Source organism: Pongo pygmaeus, chromosome 1 (assembly GCF_028885625.2).
Source record: "Pongo pygmaeus isolate AG05252 chromosome 1, NHGRI_mPonPyg2-v2.0_pri, whole genome shotgun sequence".
Lineage (NCBI taxonomy): Eukaryota > Metazoa > Chordata > Mammalia > Primates > Hominidae > Pongo > Pongo pygmaeus.
Genome location: NC_072373.2, coordinates 204,982,535 through 204,998,205, shown reverse-complemented (window position 1 = coordinate 204,998,205; position 15,671 = coordinate 204,982,535). Strand labels below are relative to the sequence as shown.

The following is a 15,671-nucleotide window of genomic DNA, read 5'->3' as shown; positions in this document are numbered from 1 at the left end:
GGCCAGAGTGGTCTCAACCTCCTGCCCTCAGGTGATAGCATGCCTCAGCCTCCCAAAGTGCTGGGATTACAGGCGTGAGCCACCGCGCCTGGCCTATATCAAAATATTTATTTATATACACATATTTTACGTGTATGTGTGTGTATTTCATAAGGTCCCCCACGATATTTCAGCAGTGAAGTGATATTTCTAATTAATTTGGGTTTTCTAATCCCAATTTTCCTCCATTGTATATATATTGCTGTGTACTATGGAAAAAGCAATATTATAAAAGTTAACATAACATACTCCTTTGGTGTGCATGCGATGGGGCTCAATATGTGTGGTGGGGTGTGCACGCCCCTGCCCCCTCCACTAAAAACAAAACAAAAAATCCCTCCTTAATTGAAGGAAAAACCAAACCAAAGAAGTCTTTGTCAGATTATAAAGTGGGATTATGTATATTTTAAACACATTATTTTAACTACTTATAAAACTTTAGTAATAAAACTGCCCCCCACTCCCTTGCCAAACAAATTTTGTATATATAGATATGGTATATAAGGCCCAAACCCCATCCCCCAGCAAAGATAAAACAAGAACTGCTCCCTCCACCCTGTGTCCACTCCCAGGGGCCCCAGCTTCCTCCGGAAAACCTCCTCCAGTAATGTGAGCAGGGGCCCCTCCCTGAAACAGGAGACAAAAAACAAAGAGGCAGCTACTGTCACAGTCACTTTATTGCATCCAGGCCATAATCCAGACCACCCCAGCCCCAACTCCACTTTTCCTTCTGCACCTCTGGGTCTCTGCACAGGTTTCCCTCTGCCTGGAATGCCCTTCCTATTCTCCATCTGCAAACTCCTATTCACACTCCCCAACCTAAGACCCTGAAGGTCCCAGGCAGCACAGGTTAATCCCTCTCCAGCACTTCCCTTGACAGTTCATTCTGATATCAAAGCCTTTGTCAGCCAGGCGCGGTGGCTCATGCTGATAATCCCAGCACTTTGGGAGGCCGAGACCGGCAGATCACCTGAGGTCAGGAGTTCAAGACCAGCCTGACCAACAATGGAGAAACCCCGTCTCTACTAAAAATACAGAAAATTAGCCAGGCATGGTGGCGCATGCCTGTAACCCCAGCTACTCGGGAGGCTGAGGCAGGAAAATCACTTGAACCCGGGAGGCGGAGGTTGCAGTGAGCCGAGATCGCACCATTGCACTCCAGCCTAGCCAACAAGAGCGAAACTCCTTAAAAAAAAAAAAAAAAAAAAAGCCTTTGTCATCTTGCATTGATCCACAGGGCCCAGTGGTGACCTGCCTCTGAGCAGAGGCCCAGGAAACACTGAATGGATAAATGAATCCTTAACAAGGGAACCAGGAGAGAAGCTGGGAACAGGCAGTGTGGGACACAGAAGCCAGAGCTAGGAGATCTGGGGCTCACTGTCTGGGATGGTGACTGAAGGGGTATGAAGCACTGGATGGGACCCATTTGTATCTGGCACAATCTACTACCTTTGGGGTCTCTCTGCAGCTCCAACACTTGTGGCTGGGCTTCAAGGGACAGTAAGATCCTGCATATATTTTGGGCCTGTCCCTTCCGCATCCAGCAATGAAATCTGAGTAGAAGTGGGTTGCCAAGGCCTCCCCTGGCTCAGCTCAAATCTGACTCCGGCCTAAGTTTCACCTCCTGCCTAGACAATCTAGAAGCCCCAATCCTCACCAAGCTGACCCCTAGCCTCACCCCAGTGAGTGGCAGTGGAGGGGCAAGCTGGAGTGGCCCACACCTTTAACTCTTCCCCTCTCCCTGGGCAAGGAGCTGGGGCAAGCCCAGGAGTGGACCCCAGCAACACCTAGCCAATCCCTAAATCCAAGAATTGGCCAGTGACGTCCTTGGCAGTTGAGTCGTGCACAGAGAGTCACTGTGGGCCAGACACAAACAACTTTACCAGGCCTTGTTCCCACCTGGAGCCAAACCCAGACCCCTGTCCCCCATCTATACCTCCCTCCCTACCAGATGCCACCCCCCTTCACTTGGTCTTCTGATCAAGTTTGCGCTGTACCAGCTGGCTCAGGAGGAACGCAGTGAGGACGCTGCTGCCCACTGTGAGAAGAAAGAGGCCAGAAAAGTTGTGAGGCCAGTGCGTGTGCAGAGGCTCATAGATGAGCCGTCGGGCCTCATAGTCCAGTGCCACAGCCTCCAGCTGAGCCAGCGTGCACAGCACCAAGAAGATGTGGAAAAGTTGGTGGCCCTGCCCGAAGACATGGCAGCTGCCAGGGAACCAGCGCTCGGGCATGAAGGTAGAGAAGAAGGCAGCAGCCAGCAGAAAGAAGACCACCTGGCACTTGTGGTAGAGAAGAGCTGGGTCATCCGTGGCGGGGTCAGAGGACACGAAGATACGATGCACCACAGGACTAATGTCCAGTGCGTAGGCCAGGGCGGAGGGCACCTCCTGGCATGTGCGGCCCAGCAGGCCTGGTTTCTGGATGTATTTGTTATAGCAGGAGCCAATGCAGGAAAGCCAGGCAAGAAAGGCAGCCATGGGCAGAAAAACAGCCTGCACCTGGGCATGCCAGGCGGGCTCAATAGCATAGTAGAAGTGTGCCAAGGCACTGCCAAACTGGTACACGGCCACCCCCACATAGTCCAGGAAGAAGAAGCTATAATGCCAGAACTCAGACTTGGCCTGCAGGAGGTGAGCCAAGGCACTGAAGGAGAGGTAGGTGAAAGAGGCAAGGACAATGATGAAGAGGGGCAGGGCGTGTGGGTCTCCCCAGAAGTCCACGGTCTCCACAAAGAGGGCCAGCCGCAGCAGCAGTACCAGGGCCGCCAGCAGGTGGGTCCAGACATTCACGGCCTCGTTGTGCTGCTGGAACAGCGTGCGGAAATAGAAGCGCCAGGTCCGATGCAGCGGCCGGTAGCCCGCATAGATGTACGGCTTCCAGAAGAGCGGCGGCACCTCAGCTCGATCCACTGTGAAGACAGGCTCTGGCTGCAGAGACAGCTGAGGCTCCTGGATGACCTGCCGCAGACTGGGTAGGAGGTGGCCGAGTTTCTGGGCCATGGCCATGGCTGTGGGCCTGGGCAGGGAGCTGGGAGAGAGACCAGAGCAAAGTCAGGGGCCTGGTGTCCTCACCCCCACGAGCAGCAGTTGGGGGGCTCTGATGCCCAAATCCTACTGCGTCCTCTCTGATGGCCTTATCCTTACAATCGGTTTAAGAACAGAAGACTCATCCTATGGAATTCCTCATCTCTGACCTCATGAGAGCAAGGATCCCTGATGTATTCCAGGTACCTAGAACAGTGCCTGACACATAGTAGGTGCTCAATAAATGTTTGAGGAATGTATTAATTAATAAGGCTTCCTGCCTCATTAATTTCCTTTCCGGTCCAGGCTCTACACAGCAGCACCAGCTGTTTTCTCTCCTAAAGAACAGATCTGGCCATGTGAAACACATGAGAGGGGTGAGGCTCTCTCAGCCCGTGTTCATGCCACCATTAGTGTTCATCTGGTGGCAATAATGATCTTGCTAACAGACCCACTGCCTCTACCTATCTAGCTCCTCAAGAGTGGCCAGGGTCCCCTACTGACCCTCCATTACCCTGCATGATCTGGTCCCTGCTACCTCTCCAGTCTTGTTGCATAACCACAGTGCACTTCAAATTCAGACACAGCCCCACCAACCCCTGGACGGCTCTTTCACATGTTTGTAGCTTTACACAAGCCATTCCCTCTGCCTGAGAAATTTTCCTCATCTTGCCTACTATGCAAACCCCTATTCATTCCTCAAAAACCCATTTCTTGGCTAGGCATGAGGCCTTACTCCTGTAATCCCAGCGCTTTGAGAGACCAAAGCAGGAGGACTGCTTGAGGCCAGGAGTTCAAGACCAGCCTGGGCAACGTAGTGAGATCCTATCTCTACAAAAAAGTTAGCCAGGTGTGGTGGCATGTGCCTGTAGTCCCAGCTACTGGGGAGGCTGGAGCAGGATTCCTTGAGCCCAGGAATTCGACGTACAGTGAGCTATGATCACGCTACTACACTCAAGCTTGATCAAGCTTGATCTCAAGCGAGATACTGTCTCTTAAAAAAACAAACAGGGGCTGGGCGCGGTGGCTCACGTCTGTAATCCCAGCACGTTGGGAGGCCGAGACGGGCAGATCACGAGGTCAGAAGATCGAGACCATCCTGGCTAACACGGTGAAACCCCGTCTCTACTAAAAATACAAAAATTTAGCCAGGCGAGGTGGGGGGCACCTGTAGTCCCAGCTACTCGGGAGGCTGAGGCAGGAGAATGGCGTGAACCCGGTGGGTGTAGCCTGCAGTGCGTGCCACTGCACTCCAGCCTGAGCAACAGCGAGACTCCATCTCAAAAAAAAAAAAAAAAAAAAAAAAAACACAAACAAAAAAACACATTTCTTCTGGGATGCTTTCCCTGGCCTCCTGAACCTCCTACGATGACCCCTCCACTTGAGTGCTTATCATCAGACCATCCTTTGACCATTTTCACACTTCTCATGATTGTTCATGTGAGCTCATCAAGGGGAAGCAGTTTGTCTCATTATTTTGTGAATCCCTGGTGCTTAGCAAGTAGCTGGCACTCAATGTTTGCTGAATGAAAGAACATGACCGGGCACGGTGGCTCACGCCTGTAATCCCAGCACTTTGGGAGGCTGAGGCGGGCGGATCACCTGAGGTCGGGAGGTCGAGACCAGCCTGACCAACATGGAGAAATCCCGACTCTACTAAAAATACAAAACTAGGCCGGGCATGGTGGCTCACGCCTGTAATCCCAGCACTTTGGGAGGCCGAGGCGGGCGGATCATGAGGTCAGGAGATCGAGACCATCCTGGCTAACACGGTGAAACCCCGTCTCTACTAAAAATACAAAAATTTAGCCAGGCGAGGTGGGGGGCACCTGTAGTCCCAGCTACTCGGGAGCTGAGGCAGGAGAATGGCATGAACCCGAGAGGCGGAGCTTGCAGTGAGCCAAGATCACGCCACTGCACTCCAGCCTGGGCGACAGAGCGAGACTCCGTCTCAAAAATAAATAAATAAATAAATAAATAAATAAAAATATAAAACTAGCCAGTTGTGGTGGCACATGCCTATAAGCCCAGCTACTCCAGAGGCTGAGGCAGGAGAATTACTTAACCCGGGAGGCAGAGGTTGCGGTGAGTCGAGATCGCACCATTGCACTCCAGCTGGGGCAACAAGAGGGAAACTCCATCTCAAAAAAAAAAAAAAAAAAAAAGAAAGAACAACATGACACCATTCTGATAACACTTCATATCCTTCCAGGCCCAACTCAAAAGACCACTTTTTTCCTGAAGGTCCCCATTTAACAACTGATGAACCACACCCCCACTCTCAAAATCCCCTCTCCAGGCCCTTCCCCAACTGCCCATGGTTGCTAGTTCCAAATAAATCCAATATAACCCCTTACCCTGGCATTCAAGGCCCACATGACCTGCTCCTACTACCCTTATTCCCCACCTAACCCCAGTGTCACGCCCTGTGCCACCTTCCTTTCCCTGCACTGAAATCCTTTAAGACCAGTACAAGCTGCCACCTCTGGGGCCTCCTTACTGCTCCCCCAATCCCACTTTCCCCTGACCTATAATGGGTTACAGTTTAACCTTGATTCATTCATTTAACAAACACTTACTGAGCCTTTCTTTGTCTCAGACCCTGTGCTGGATAGGACAAAGAACAGAGTGAAAGATTTGATCCCCGCTCTCAGGAATGTCATGATCTGGCAAAAGATATAGAAACAAAAACAAATCGTAGCAAATGCTCCCACAGCACCTGCTAGAAGCTTCCCAGCAACCCTGAGAGGCAGACACTATCATTATTCCCATTTTCCAGGTAAGGAAACTGAAGTACAGAGAAGTTAAGTGCCTTGCCCACCCACCTAGCCAGGAAGTAGCAGATGGCAGAGGCATGCTCTGAACTCAAGTCTGGTTTTTTGTGTGTTTTGTTTGTTTGTTTGTTTGAGACGGAGTCTTGCTCTGTCACCCAGGCTGGGGTGCAATGGCTCAATCTTGGCTCACTGCAACCTCCGCTTCCTGGGTTCAAGCAATTCTCCTGCCTCAGCCTCCCGAGTACCTAGGATTACAGGTGCCTGCCACCACGCCCAGCTAATTTTTGTATTTTTAGTAGAGACAGGGTTTCACCACATTGGCCAGGCTGGTCTCGAACTCCTGACCTCAGGTGATCTGCCTACCTTGGCCTCCCAAAGTGTTGGGATTACAGGCGTGAGCCACGGCACCCAGCCTTGTTTTGTTTTTAGATAGCGTCTTGCTCTGTCCCCCAGGTTGGAGCACAGTGGTATAATCACAGCTCATTGCAGCCTTGACCTCATGGACTCAAGCAATCCTCCTATCAGCCTCCCAAGTGGCTGGGGCTACAGGTACATGTTACCATGCCTAGCTGATTTTTTAAATTTATTTTTACTTTATTATAGAGTCAGGGTCTCACTTTGTTGCCCAGGCTGGTCTCAAACTCCTGGCCTCAAGCCATCCTCCCACTCGGCCTCCCAAAGTGCTGGGATTACAAGTGTGAGCCACTGTGCTCTTAACCACTACCCTAAAATGCACTTTGCAACACAAGGTGGCAAGGGCTATTTATCGTTTCCTAATTATATACTGTTTTACCTGGCTTCAATTACATAATTCAGGCTTACCGTCATTCATTGTGTCATTCATTAACTCAAATATTTATTGAAAAACCTGCCAGACAATCCCTCCCTGCCTACCAAATAAATTCCCTCCAAGCTTACTTATTGGACTCAGTGTTCAGGTTCATCAGATATTTATTGTGACTACCTTTGCACCAGTCACCAGACAAGGAAAAGAGATTCAGGCAGGATAAAGCATTCATGTTCTCTGCCCCCAGCGGCACTGTGATCACCCCCAAAACCAATCAAATAAGTCACACACAGTCCAAATAAATGCAGAGTGCTTGCTATGCAAGGGAAGCATCAAGACGACCCCACCCCCACAAGCCCACATCTCCAGAGCCTGATTTGCATTCCTAAGCTCCTCCTGCATTAGGATTCTGGCATCAGCCCTGCTCCCCAGTCTTTCCTAGTCCAGTGGGGAAGCAGGAGTAGTTGTGCTGCTGCACAGGGGCTGCTACTTAGGACAACAGGCGTGTGCAGGACTCTTCTATTCCCCAGTGAGCCTAGCACAGGGCAGATTTAGGAAGCAGACATTGCTGCTGCACTAATTAAAGGGGCCACTTCCATCCAGAGCACAAGACCCCCCTTGGCCAGCCTTGCTGGTTGGGGAGCCAGTACTGGATTTCTCCATCTCCCCAACAGATGGCTTCAACCTCAACAATCTGGCCCCCACTCTTGTCCACAACTTTGTCTTCCCAACTGAGAACCTTGGGGGGACCAGAAAAGACCTCTGAAAGCATCTTGTGCAACTCTCGTTTTACACTTAGGAAAGCAGAGCCCAGAAACTGGAAGGCCTTCCCCAGAGTCCTCCCGCCCAGCAAGGTTTCTATTCCACTACTGCAGCAAAGACCAGCGAATGATGGCGATGGCTGTGCCCTGTGGACACCTAGCTCCTGGGTGCCTGTGATCTGATAAGTCCAGTCCTGTGCTCCATATCCCACTCTTGGAACTTCCCAAGATATAACAGCACATTAAAGACTCTCAGAAGGGCTGGACACGATGGCTCATGCCTGTAATCCCAGCACTTCGGGAGGCCGAGGCAGGCGGATCACTTGCAACCAGGAGTTCAAAACCAGCTTGAGCAACATGGTAAAACCCTGTCTCTATGAAAAAATACAAAAATTAGCCAGGTGTGGTGGTGTGCACCTGTAGTCCCAGCTACTTGGGAAGCTGAGGCAGGAAGATCCCTTGAGCCTCAGAGGTGGAGGTTGCCGGGAGCCAAGACTGTGCTACTGCACTCCAGCCTGGGTGACAGAGTGAGACCCTGTCTCAAAAAAAGAAAAAAAAGCTCTAAGAAGTCCTGCAGCGAAGAAGTCGGCTTAGCTTTGTTGAATCAACATTTGCCAAGCTTATGTGACCATGGATTCCTTCCCTAGTAATAATTATATTATAAAGCCAGTTGAGGCTGGGCGCAGTGGCTCACGCCTGTAATCTCAGCACTTTGGGAGGCCGAGGTGGGCGGATCACGAGGTCAAGAGATGGAGACCATTCTGGCCAACATGTTGAAACCCTGTCTCTACTAAAAATACAAAAATTAGCTGGGCATGGTGGCACGTGCCTGTAGTCACAGCTACTCGGGAAGCTGAGGCAGGAGAATGCCTTGAACCCAGGAGGCGGAGGTTGCAGTGAGCCAAGATCGCACCACTGCACTCAAGCCTGGGCAACAGAGCGAGACCCCATCTCAAGAAAAAAAAAAAAGCCAGTTTAAATGTAGAAAGTGTTTACTATACGCCCACTCTTTACAGTCCTGTTGCAATTAACTCTCATAACTTGTCTGGGAGGTAAGTACTATTCAGCCCATTTTGTTGTTGTGGATAATGAAATTCAGAGAAGTTAAAAGCTCCCAGCTGGGCGCAGTGGCTCACACTTGTAATCCCAGCTCACTGGGAGGCCGAGGTAGGTGAATCACCTGAGGTCAGGAGTTCAAGACCAGCCTGGCCAACATGGTGAAACCCTATGTCTACTAAAAATACAAAAATTAGCCGGGCATGGTGGTGCATGCTTGTAATCCCAGCTACTCAGGAGGCTGAGGCAGGAGAATCGCTTGAGCCCAGGGAGCTGAGATTGCAGTGAGCCAAGATCATGCCACTGCACTCCAGTCTGGGTGACAAAGTGAGACTCTCTAAAAAAAAAAAAAGAAAGAAAAAAACTCCTTACCCAAGGTTGGAGGATGGGGGAGGGAGGTGGAGCCAGGACTGGGCTGTAGATGCTTGCAGACACTACTGTTGCCCTGCTCCAGGCACACTTGTCTAAATCCTACAGAACAACTTTGCAAAATCCTGGTCTAAAGCAGGCAACCAGGCCCTTTCTTATAAATTACTTTCTTAGGCTTCTAGCAATTCAGTCTCCCTCAGTTGCTGGCTACCTGCTTGCTCCTGATCTCCAGAGAGGCCCTGGCTCACAGCCACCTCCTTAGATGAGTGACAGCGCTCGCTTATACCTCCCTCCCCCAGACATAATGGGCCCTATGGACAAAACCCGGAGGCAACATGCTAGGATGACAGAGGCTCCGCTGCCCTATTTTCTTTAGACTTCAGCTAGAGGCCTCACTCCACCTTAGTAGGCCTGTTTTCGGAATTAGTTTCCACCTCCTGACTCCATGGAAAGGGACTCTGATCTGGGGGGAAGGAAAAAGCAGGGGTAGGGGTCAAGCCTGAGCCAGCAGGATGAGGATGGGTATCCAGAGGGCACCATCAGGGCATCCTCTGAGTGGTCAGCCGCTGAGTCGTGTGCCCACCAGGCTGCTGGGCCCTGTCTATTCAGGCAGCTCAGCCCAGCCCACCTCCATGGGCCCCTCCAAGTCTGGCAAATTGCACTGGGTGTACCTGGGGGTTTCTCTCGAGCCTGGGGGCTGGTGACCTCTACTGTGGGACTGGGCAAATTCACCAGATGCTGAGCACTTCCACAGATGAGGGACACTAGGGGCGGGGCTTCCGGGGACCGGGGGTGTCTTGTGTGATGTCACCAGAGGGTGGGGCTAAAGACAACCTCCCACACCTCTCCTCCCCCGCTTCACCACTCCCATAATGGTGAAATCCATGCTAAACTGTGTGCCTTCCTAGCCAGGCCTCCGCTGCAGCAAGCAGCTCACCATTCACCTCTGCATGAGACTTGTGGGGAAACCAAGGGCCAGCTGAAAAGTTTGACTTACCTAAGATCACACAGCAAGGCAAAGGCAAAGCCAGGTGACTAGGGCCTGGTTGATGGTAGGGCCTGGTTGATGGTGTCAGGCAAACTTCAGTGGCTCCTGTCCACTACTCAGTGGGAATCAGAATGGAAGGAGGTTAGGAATAAAGGAAAAAGCAGACACTATAAAAATGCACAGAGGAGATGGACTTCAGATTCAGACAAACCAGGTTTGACTCCTGGTTCCATAACATGCTAGCTGCGTGACCTCAGACAAGTGACTCACCTTCTCTGATCCTTAGCTCCCTTATGGGAATAACAATATTATCTACCTCATAGGTTGCTGTAAAGATTAAATTTATTAGAACAAAGTTTTAGCTTCATTTAGGGACTCAACAAATATTGCAATTATTAATAATAATAGTAGTAGTCTTTGAAATATCCCCAGCCTGAGAGATTTGCTTCGAGTTTTCTAAAAAAACTGTTCTCTTTTAGCCCTCAATAGCTAGTTCCATTAGATTTGGGGGCCTCAGGAAGTTCACTGTGTGCTTAAACATTTACCTTATCCCTAGGGGTGTAGACCAGGGAAATTTGGCTAGAGTTTGGACTTCCAAGGACACTGACCTTACTTAATCATTAAATTGTTCTTAGCAAAGACCATTCAGAGTAACTGTTTTGAATTCACAGAGCCCTGAAAATTGGTGCTTACCCACAGGCCCAAGAGACGTGGCTAAGAAGTGACAGTCCCAGGGGAAGGGGCCTCAACTCCAGCAGCTCAGAAGCCCTGGAGAGCACGAGGGCACAAGAGGGTGAACCAAATTAGCAGGTGATCCAAATGGCATACGGTCTGGCCTGGACATGTCTTGCAGAAGGTTTGGGAGGCTTCTGGGTTGGCTGAACCTCAGAAGTGTGATCTCCAGGGCTCCAGTGGGAGTGCCTCTGTCAGCCTGAGCCGCTCCTTCCTCCCTTCCTCTCCCCTCCACTTCCTCACCCCTCCCAATTCATATTCCTCAACTCAAGGTCAGCCCTCCTCACCTCCCTCCTTAACCAAGGCTTGCAAGCCCCAGCCTGCTCTCCAAGGATACATACTGTCAAAAGGTTCCCATAACATCCCTGGGGCAAAAGAGACCAGGCTGCGGGGAGGTGGTGGAAAATGGGCTTATGCGGAGGGAGAGCCCTGGGTTACCCCCGTCTCGCAGATTTCACTCAGTGCTTACTATACGCCAGCCTCAACGCTACCCAGGCATTCTGTGTGCTGGGGCACACAGAAAATGAAGCAGACAGGCTCCCTGCCCCGACGGGCTCACCCACACAAATGCCCATGGGGCCTAGGAAAATCCAGCCTGGAGGGAAGCCAGCCAGGTGGTGAGCCTGGAGAACTGGAGAAGACTGCTGCCCTGGTGGTGGACATCCTCCACTAATCTCTGCAGGCTCTCTGGCAGGCTGTTTCAAGAGAAGCCACAAGCCTCATTTTTATGTGAGGATGAAATTTCAGGTCTGGAATTCACCTGCTGTGTGACTCTGCAACAGTCCCTCAACCTCTCTGAGCTTGTTTCCTCTTTGGAATCAGAGGATTAAAATAGCTGCCTCCTGGGCTCTTGTGGAAGCAAAACAAAGCCATGGATGCCAGGTGTTGACTCTGGCACAGTGCTGGCTCTGCTGTTTCTGTGGGATTCTCGTCCTGACTCAGCCACTCAATCCCTGTGTGACCTTGGACAAGTCCCTTCCCCTCTTGGCCCTGTTTCTCCAAATGTCAAAGGAGAGAGTAAATTCACCAGTGACTTCCAAGGGCCCTTAGGCTCTGGGACAGTCCAAGAATATTTACTTTAGGCCTCCTATGTGCCAGGCGCTGGAGTTTCCTCAGTGACAGAGCCATTTAAACCACTGCCCTCGTAGAACTAACAGCCCAGGGAATTCATACCAATGGTAACACCACAGGAATTTTTTTTTTTTTTTTTTTTGAGACAGGGTCATGCTCTGTCACCCAGGCTGGAGTGCAGTGGTGCAAACACAGCTCACTGCAGCCTTGACCTCCCAGTCTCCGGTGATCCTTCTTCAGCCTCTTGAGTAGTTGGGAATCACAGGCGCACGCTACCATGCCTATTTTTTAAAATTATCTGTAGAGACGAGGTCTTGCTATGTTGCCCAGGCTGGTCTCGAACTCCTGGTCTCAAGTCATCCTCCCACCTTGGCCTCCCAAAGTGTTGAGATTATAGGAGTGAGCCACAGTGCCCAGCCCACACCTCAGTATATTAATACCCTGCCCTCCTGGAGCTTACAGCTCAGCTAAATAACACCTATTATAAGCATTATTTGATCACAATTCCACTTTCTCTTTTGCCTCCTTCTTGGCATGCAAAATATTCATTGTTGCCTTTCTGGGCCCTGATTGTTCAGCACATTCTCTTAAAGACAACTTTTTCTCAGCATGGAAGGCAAAGTCTAACCCCATTAGATACAAATAATAAGGCCAGACCAATGTTAATACTGGGGCTGTTGGAGGAAAACCCTCTTAAAGGGTCTTTAGTGAGGATGACCCAATATGGCACCCGAAATATCATTAATGAGATTAGGTGCTACCATTCATAATATATAATGGCTGGGTGTTTACCAAGAACTTTCACATACATTTTACCTCTCCCTCACAACTCTCTGGATCCACAGCCAACCTGGGGGCCCAGCCCTGGAGGTGGGAGGGCAGAGCACATCTATCTGACTCCAAAACCAGCGCTCTTGCCCTTTGTCCACCATGGGGAACTCCCAGGCACCCAGTGGTGACCACAGATTATACAGGCAAAGTTTTCATCCCTGGCTGGCCTCCCAGTCTCTTAGCAACTGGGTCACCTCCCTCAATGCAGGCTAACTCCCCAACTTGGTCCAAAGTGTTTAAAGAAAAAGTCCCTACATGTCTTCCAAAATTGAACAGAAACTTTTTTTTTGTAACTTTGGCACTTGGGGCCACCGTGTATTTGTACTGGAAAATGTGATCAGAATGAAATAAGTAATTATTTCTTTTCTTGAGATAGGGTATCACTCTGTCACCAGGCTGAAGTGCAGTTCAACCATCACTGCAGCCTCAACTGCCCAGGCTCAAGCGATCCTCCCACCTCAGCCTCCTGAGTAGCCCTGACCACGGGCACATAATACCACGCCTGGCTAATATTTTTATTATGTGTAGAGACAAGGTCTCACTATGTTGCCCAGGCTGGTCTTGAATTCCTGGGCTTAAGCAATCCTCCCGCCTTGGCCTCTCAAAGTGCTGGGGTTACAATCATGAGCCACTGTGCCCAGCCTAATTCTTTTCTTTTCTTTTTTTTATTTTTTGAGACAAAGTTTCGCTCTTGTTGCCCAGGCTGAAGTACAATGGCATGATCTCAGCTCACTGCAACCTCCGCCTCCCGGCTTCAAGTGATTCTCCTGCCTCAGTCTCCTGAGTAGCTGGGATTACAGGCATGCACCACCATGCCCAGCTAATTTTGTATTTTTAGTAGAGATGGGGTTTCTCCATGTTGGTCAGGCTGGTCTCAAACTCCCGACCTCAGGTGATCCACCTGCCTCGGCCTCCCAAAGTACTGGGATTACAGGTGTGAGCCACCACGCCCGGACTTTTATTTATTTATTTATTTTGAAACAGGGTCTATGCTCCGTCCTGCAGGCTGGAGTGCAGTGGCACCATCTCAGCTTACTGCAACCTTGAACTCCCGGCTTAAGCCATCCTCTCACCTCAGCTTCCCAAAGCGCTGGGATTACAAGTGTGAGCTCCCACAGATGGCCTGAAAAAGCAATTCTTAAAGAAATTATTCTGTGGAGCTGAGACTTACAACTGCTCTGAGGAGGGGGAATCTCTCAGTCCCAGAGAGGTTGGGTGAACGAGCTACAGTCACCCAGCATGGGGCACAGAAAAAGGACCTGAGCTTCACTGCTGAACAGCAAGGAACCCTCTGGGCAGAGAAACTAAGGCTGGAGAGGGGCAGCCTCTCAACAAAAGGACCTAGAGGTAGCACAGGCCTCATGACCAGAGGCTGGGTCCCTCTTTCCGATAGGAGCTAAGACTTGGGGTCCTGGGCTGTCCACCCTGGAGCAGCCGGACTCCGAATCCATCAAACTCTTCAGACTCCAAGGCCTTGGCTTGACCTAGCCCCACAGGCCTCCTCCAGGGGCTGCCACAGGGAAATTTCTGGAGGTTTTCAAAGCCTGCAGCCTTGAGGCAAGTGCTGTGGGTTTTCCCCTTCCCTCACTGTGTGTGGGGGACCCCCAGGCTCTCCTGCCACCAGGGGAGGCTCCCTCATCCCCTAAGGTGTCTAGGCTGCTTGGGCCCATGGCAAGTGCCCCTCTTGGCCCCCAGCAGTGCTATTCCCACTGTTCCTGGATCCCTAAGTGGGACTCCTTCACATCAGACGGTTCTGGGCACCCACACCCCTTCCTGTCCCGGTCTCACCTAGATTCCTCCTCCAGAAAGTAGTGAGCTCCCTGACTGTCCTCCAGGAAGGCAGCGGCCTTGCCCGGGCCAGACCCCCCTGCCCACTCCCTACCCTCCATTCTTCACTCTCTCCAAGCGGCGCTCCCCTCCCCTGCTCACTGAACAAACAGGCTCTCAGGCGCCCCTTCCGCATCCTCCTCAGCCGTGCTCCTTCTGCTCCTCCCACCCTTCCCAAGACGCCCCCATCCAGCGAGCTCCTCCTTGCTGCGCCCTCCGCTGGCTGCTTCCCCGGGCGGGCGTTCTGTCACTTAGCCCAGGTGCTCCCCTCCGGCTCCGCGTCCTGCCTGTCTTCCCCGGGTCCCAAGTCTGCTCCTGCCCCGCGGAGCCGTGCCCTTTCCACGTCCAGCCCCGCAGCCCCGCCGCGCCCCGTGGAGAGCACCCTCGTCTGCGGCCAGCCAGGCCTCCCCGTCTTGGCAGCTCCGTACCTGAGCCGGAGCCGAGCTGGGAGGGCCGCGGCGGCCGGATCGGCGGAGCCGGCAGATTAAAGAACGGCCGGGCAGCGGCCCCGCCCCAAGCCGGGGGAAGGCGGGCGGCCTCGGGCGCTCTGGCTACAGCCGCCTCCCCGGGCCCGGGCGACGCCGAGCGCCCCGCACCCCGCCCGCCGCGCACAAGCAGCTCTGCCCCGCCAAGCCCATGTGTTGCACGCGCGGGAGAGGGGTCGGCCGCGCAGAGGTGGCGTCTCAGGACTTCCTGTGGCGTCACACAAATGGGAAGACCGAGGCCCGGGAGTGGACTCCCGGGGCTCCTCGGCGCAGAGCTATGGCCGCGCTTCTCGCACTTCGGGACGACGGGAAGCGCAGGCTCCGGCTTCTGGGCCCGGCTGACCCTGGGAGGATCGGGGAGGGCGGCCGCAGGAGAGTGGCTGCGTTTCCCAGCTAGAGCCCGGCCGGCCCGTACGCTTACTCAGCCCACCCCGCTCCCCGCTCCCGAGGCCACTCTGCTAGAGATACGCCCCAGCGTTCGCACCCTTCATTTCTCTGCTGGGGCAGCTCCACCCGCTCCTTGGGCACCCCTGGCTTCTTCAAGTTCCCACCTGAAACCCGCCCCTCGGGCAGCTTCCCCGGCTCTGCCCAGCCCAGTGCACCCAGCCTGGACCTGTATTCAAACACCCACTCTCTACCCTCTGGTTTACACCTTCCCAGCCCTGGGAGCACCTGAAGGGTGAGGAACCCCTCCACATAGGGTGAGGAGGCCCTCGGTAAATACTGGATCAACAATGCCACAGATTGCCCGTTCCTCTAGTATGCAAATACCTGGAACAGGCAGAGTGGGGAGACCCCCACTCCCACGGCTCTTGGGAGCACACAGTCTGCCGGATGGGAGGCCAAGAGGAGACAGCCTAGGAGGAGACGCCGCTCTGCCCTTAGGGAGTTCTGAGACCGCTGGGAGAGGCGGTTGTGCCTAAGCACG

At 52.4% G+C, this 15,671-nt stretch overlaps 1 protein-coding gene across 6 annotated transcripts; it reads right to left on the bottom strand.

Annotated features, from left to right (window-relative positions):
- Positions 1-698: 698 nt before the first annotated feature.
- PAQR7 (progestin and adipoQ receptor family member 7) lies at positions 699-14,984 on the bottom strand. Of its 6 annotated transcripts, none has more exons than XM_054499581.2 (4): positions 14,687-14,984; positions 9,807-9,909; positions 5,642-5,728; positions 699-3,066 (listed from the first exon to the last, which is right to left on the bottom strand). In XM_054499581.2, the coding sequence occupies exon 4, from the start codon at positions 3,042-3,044 to the stop codon at positions 2,004-2,006; it is 1,041 nt and encodes a 346-aa protein (XP_054355556.1). In that variant the 5' UTR covers positions 3,045-3,066; positions 5,642-5,728; positions 9,807-9,909; positions 14,687-14,984; the 3' UTR covers positions 699-2,003. The 6 variants fall into 6 exon arrangements, with proteins under 6 accessions (XP_054355556.1, XP_054355567.1, XP_054355545.1 ...); XM_054499592.2 differs by lacking the exon at positions 14,687-14,984 and adding an exon at positions 10,491-14,651; XM_054499570.2 differs by lacking the exon at positions 5,642-5,728 and having other exon boundaries at positions 14,687-14,979.
- Positions 14,985-15,671: the final 687 nt, after the last annotated feature.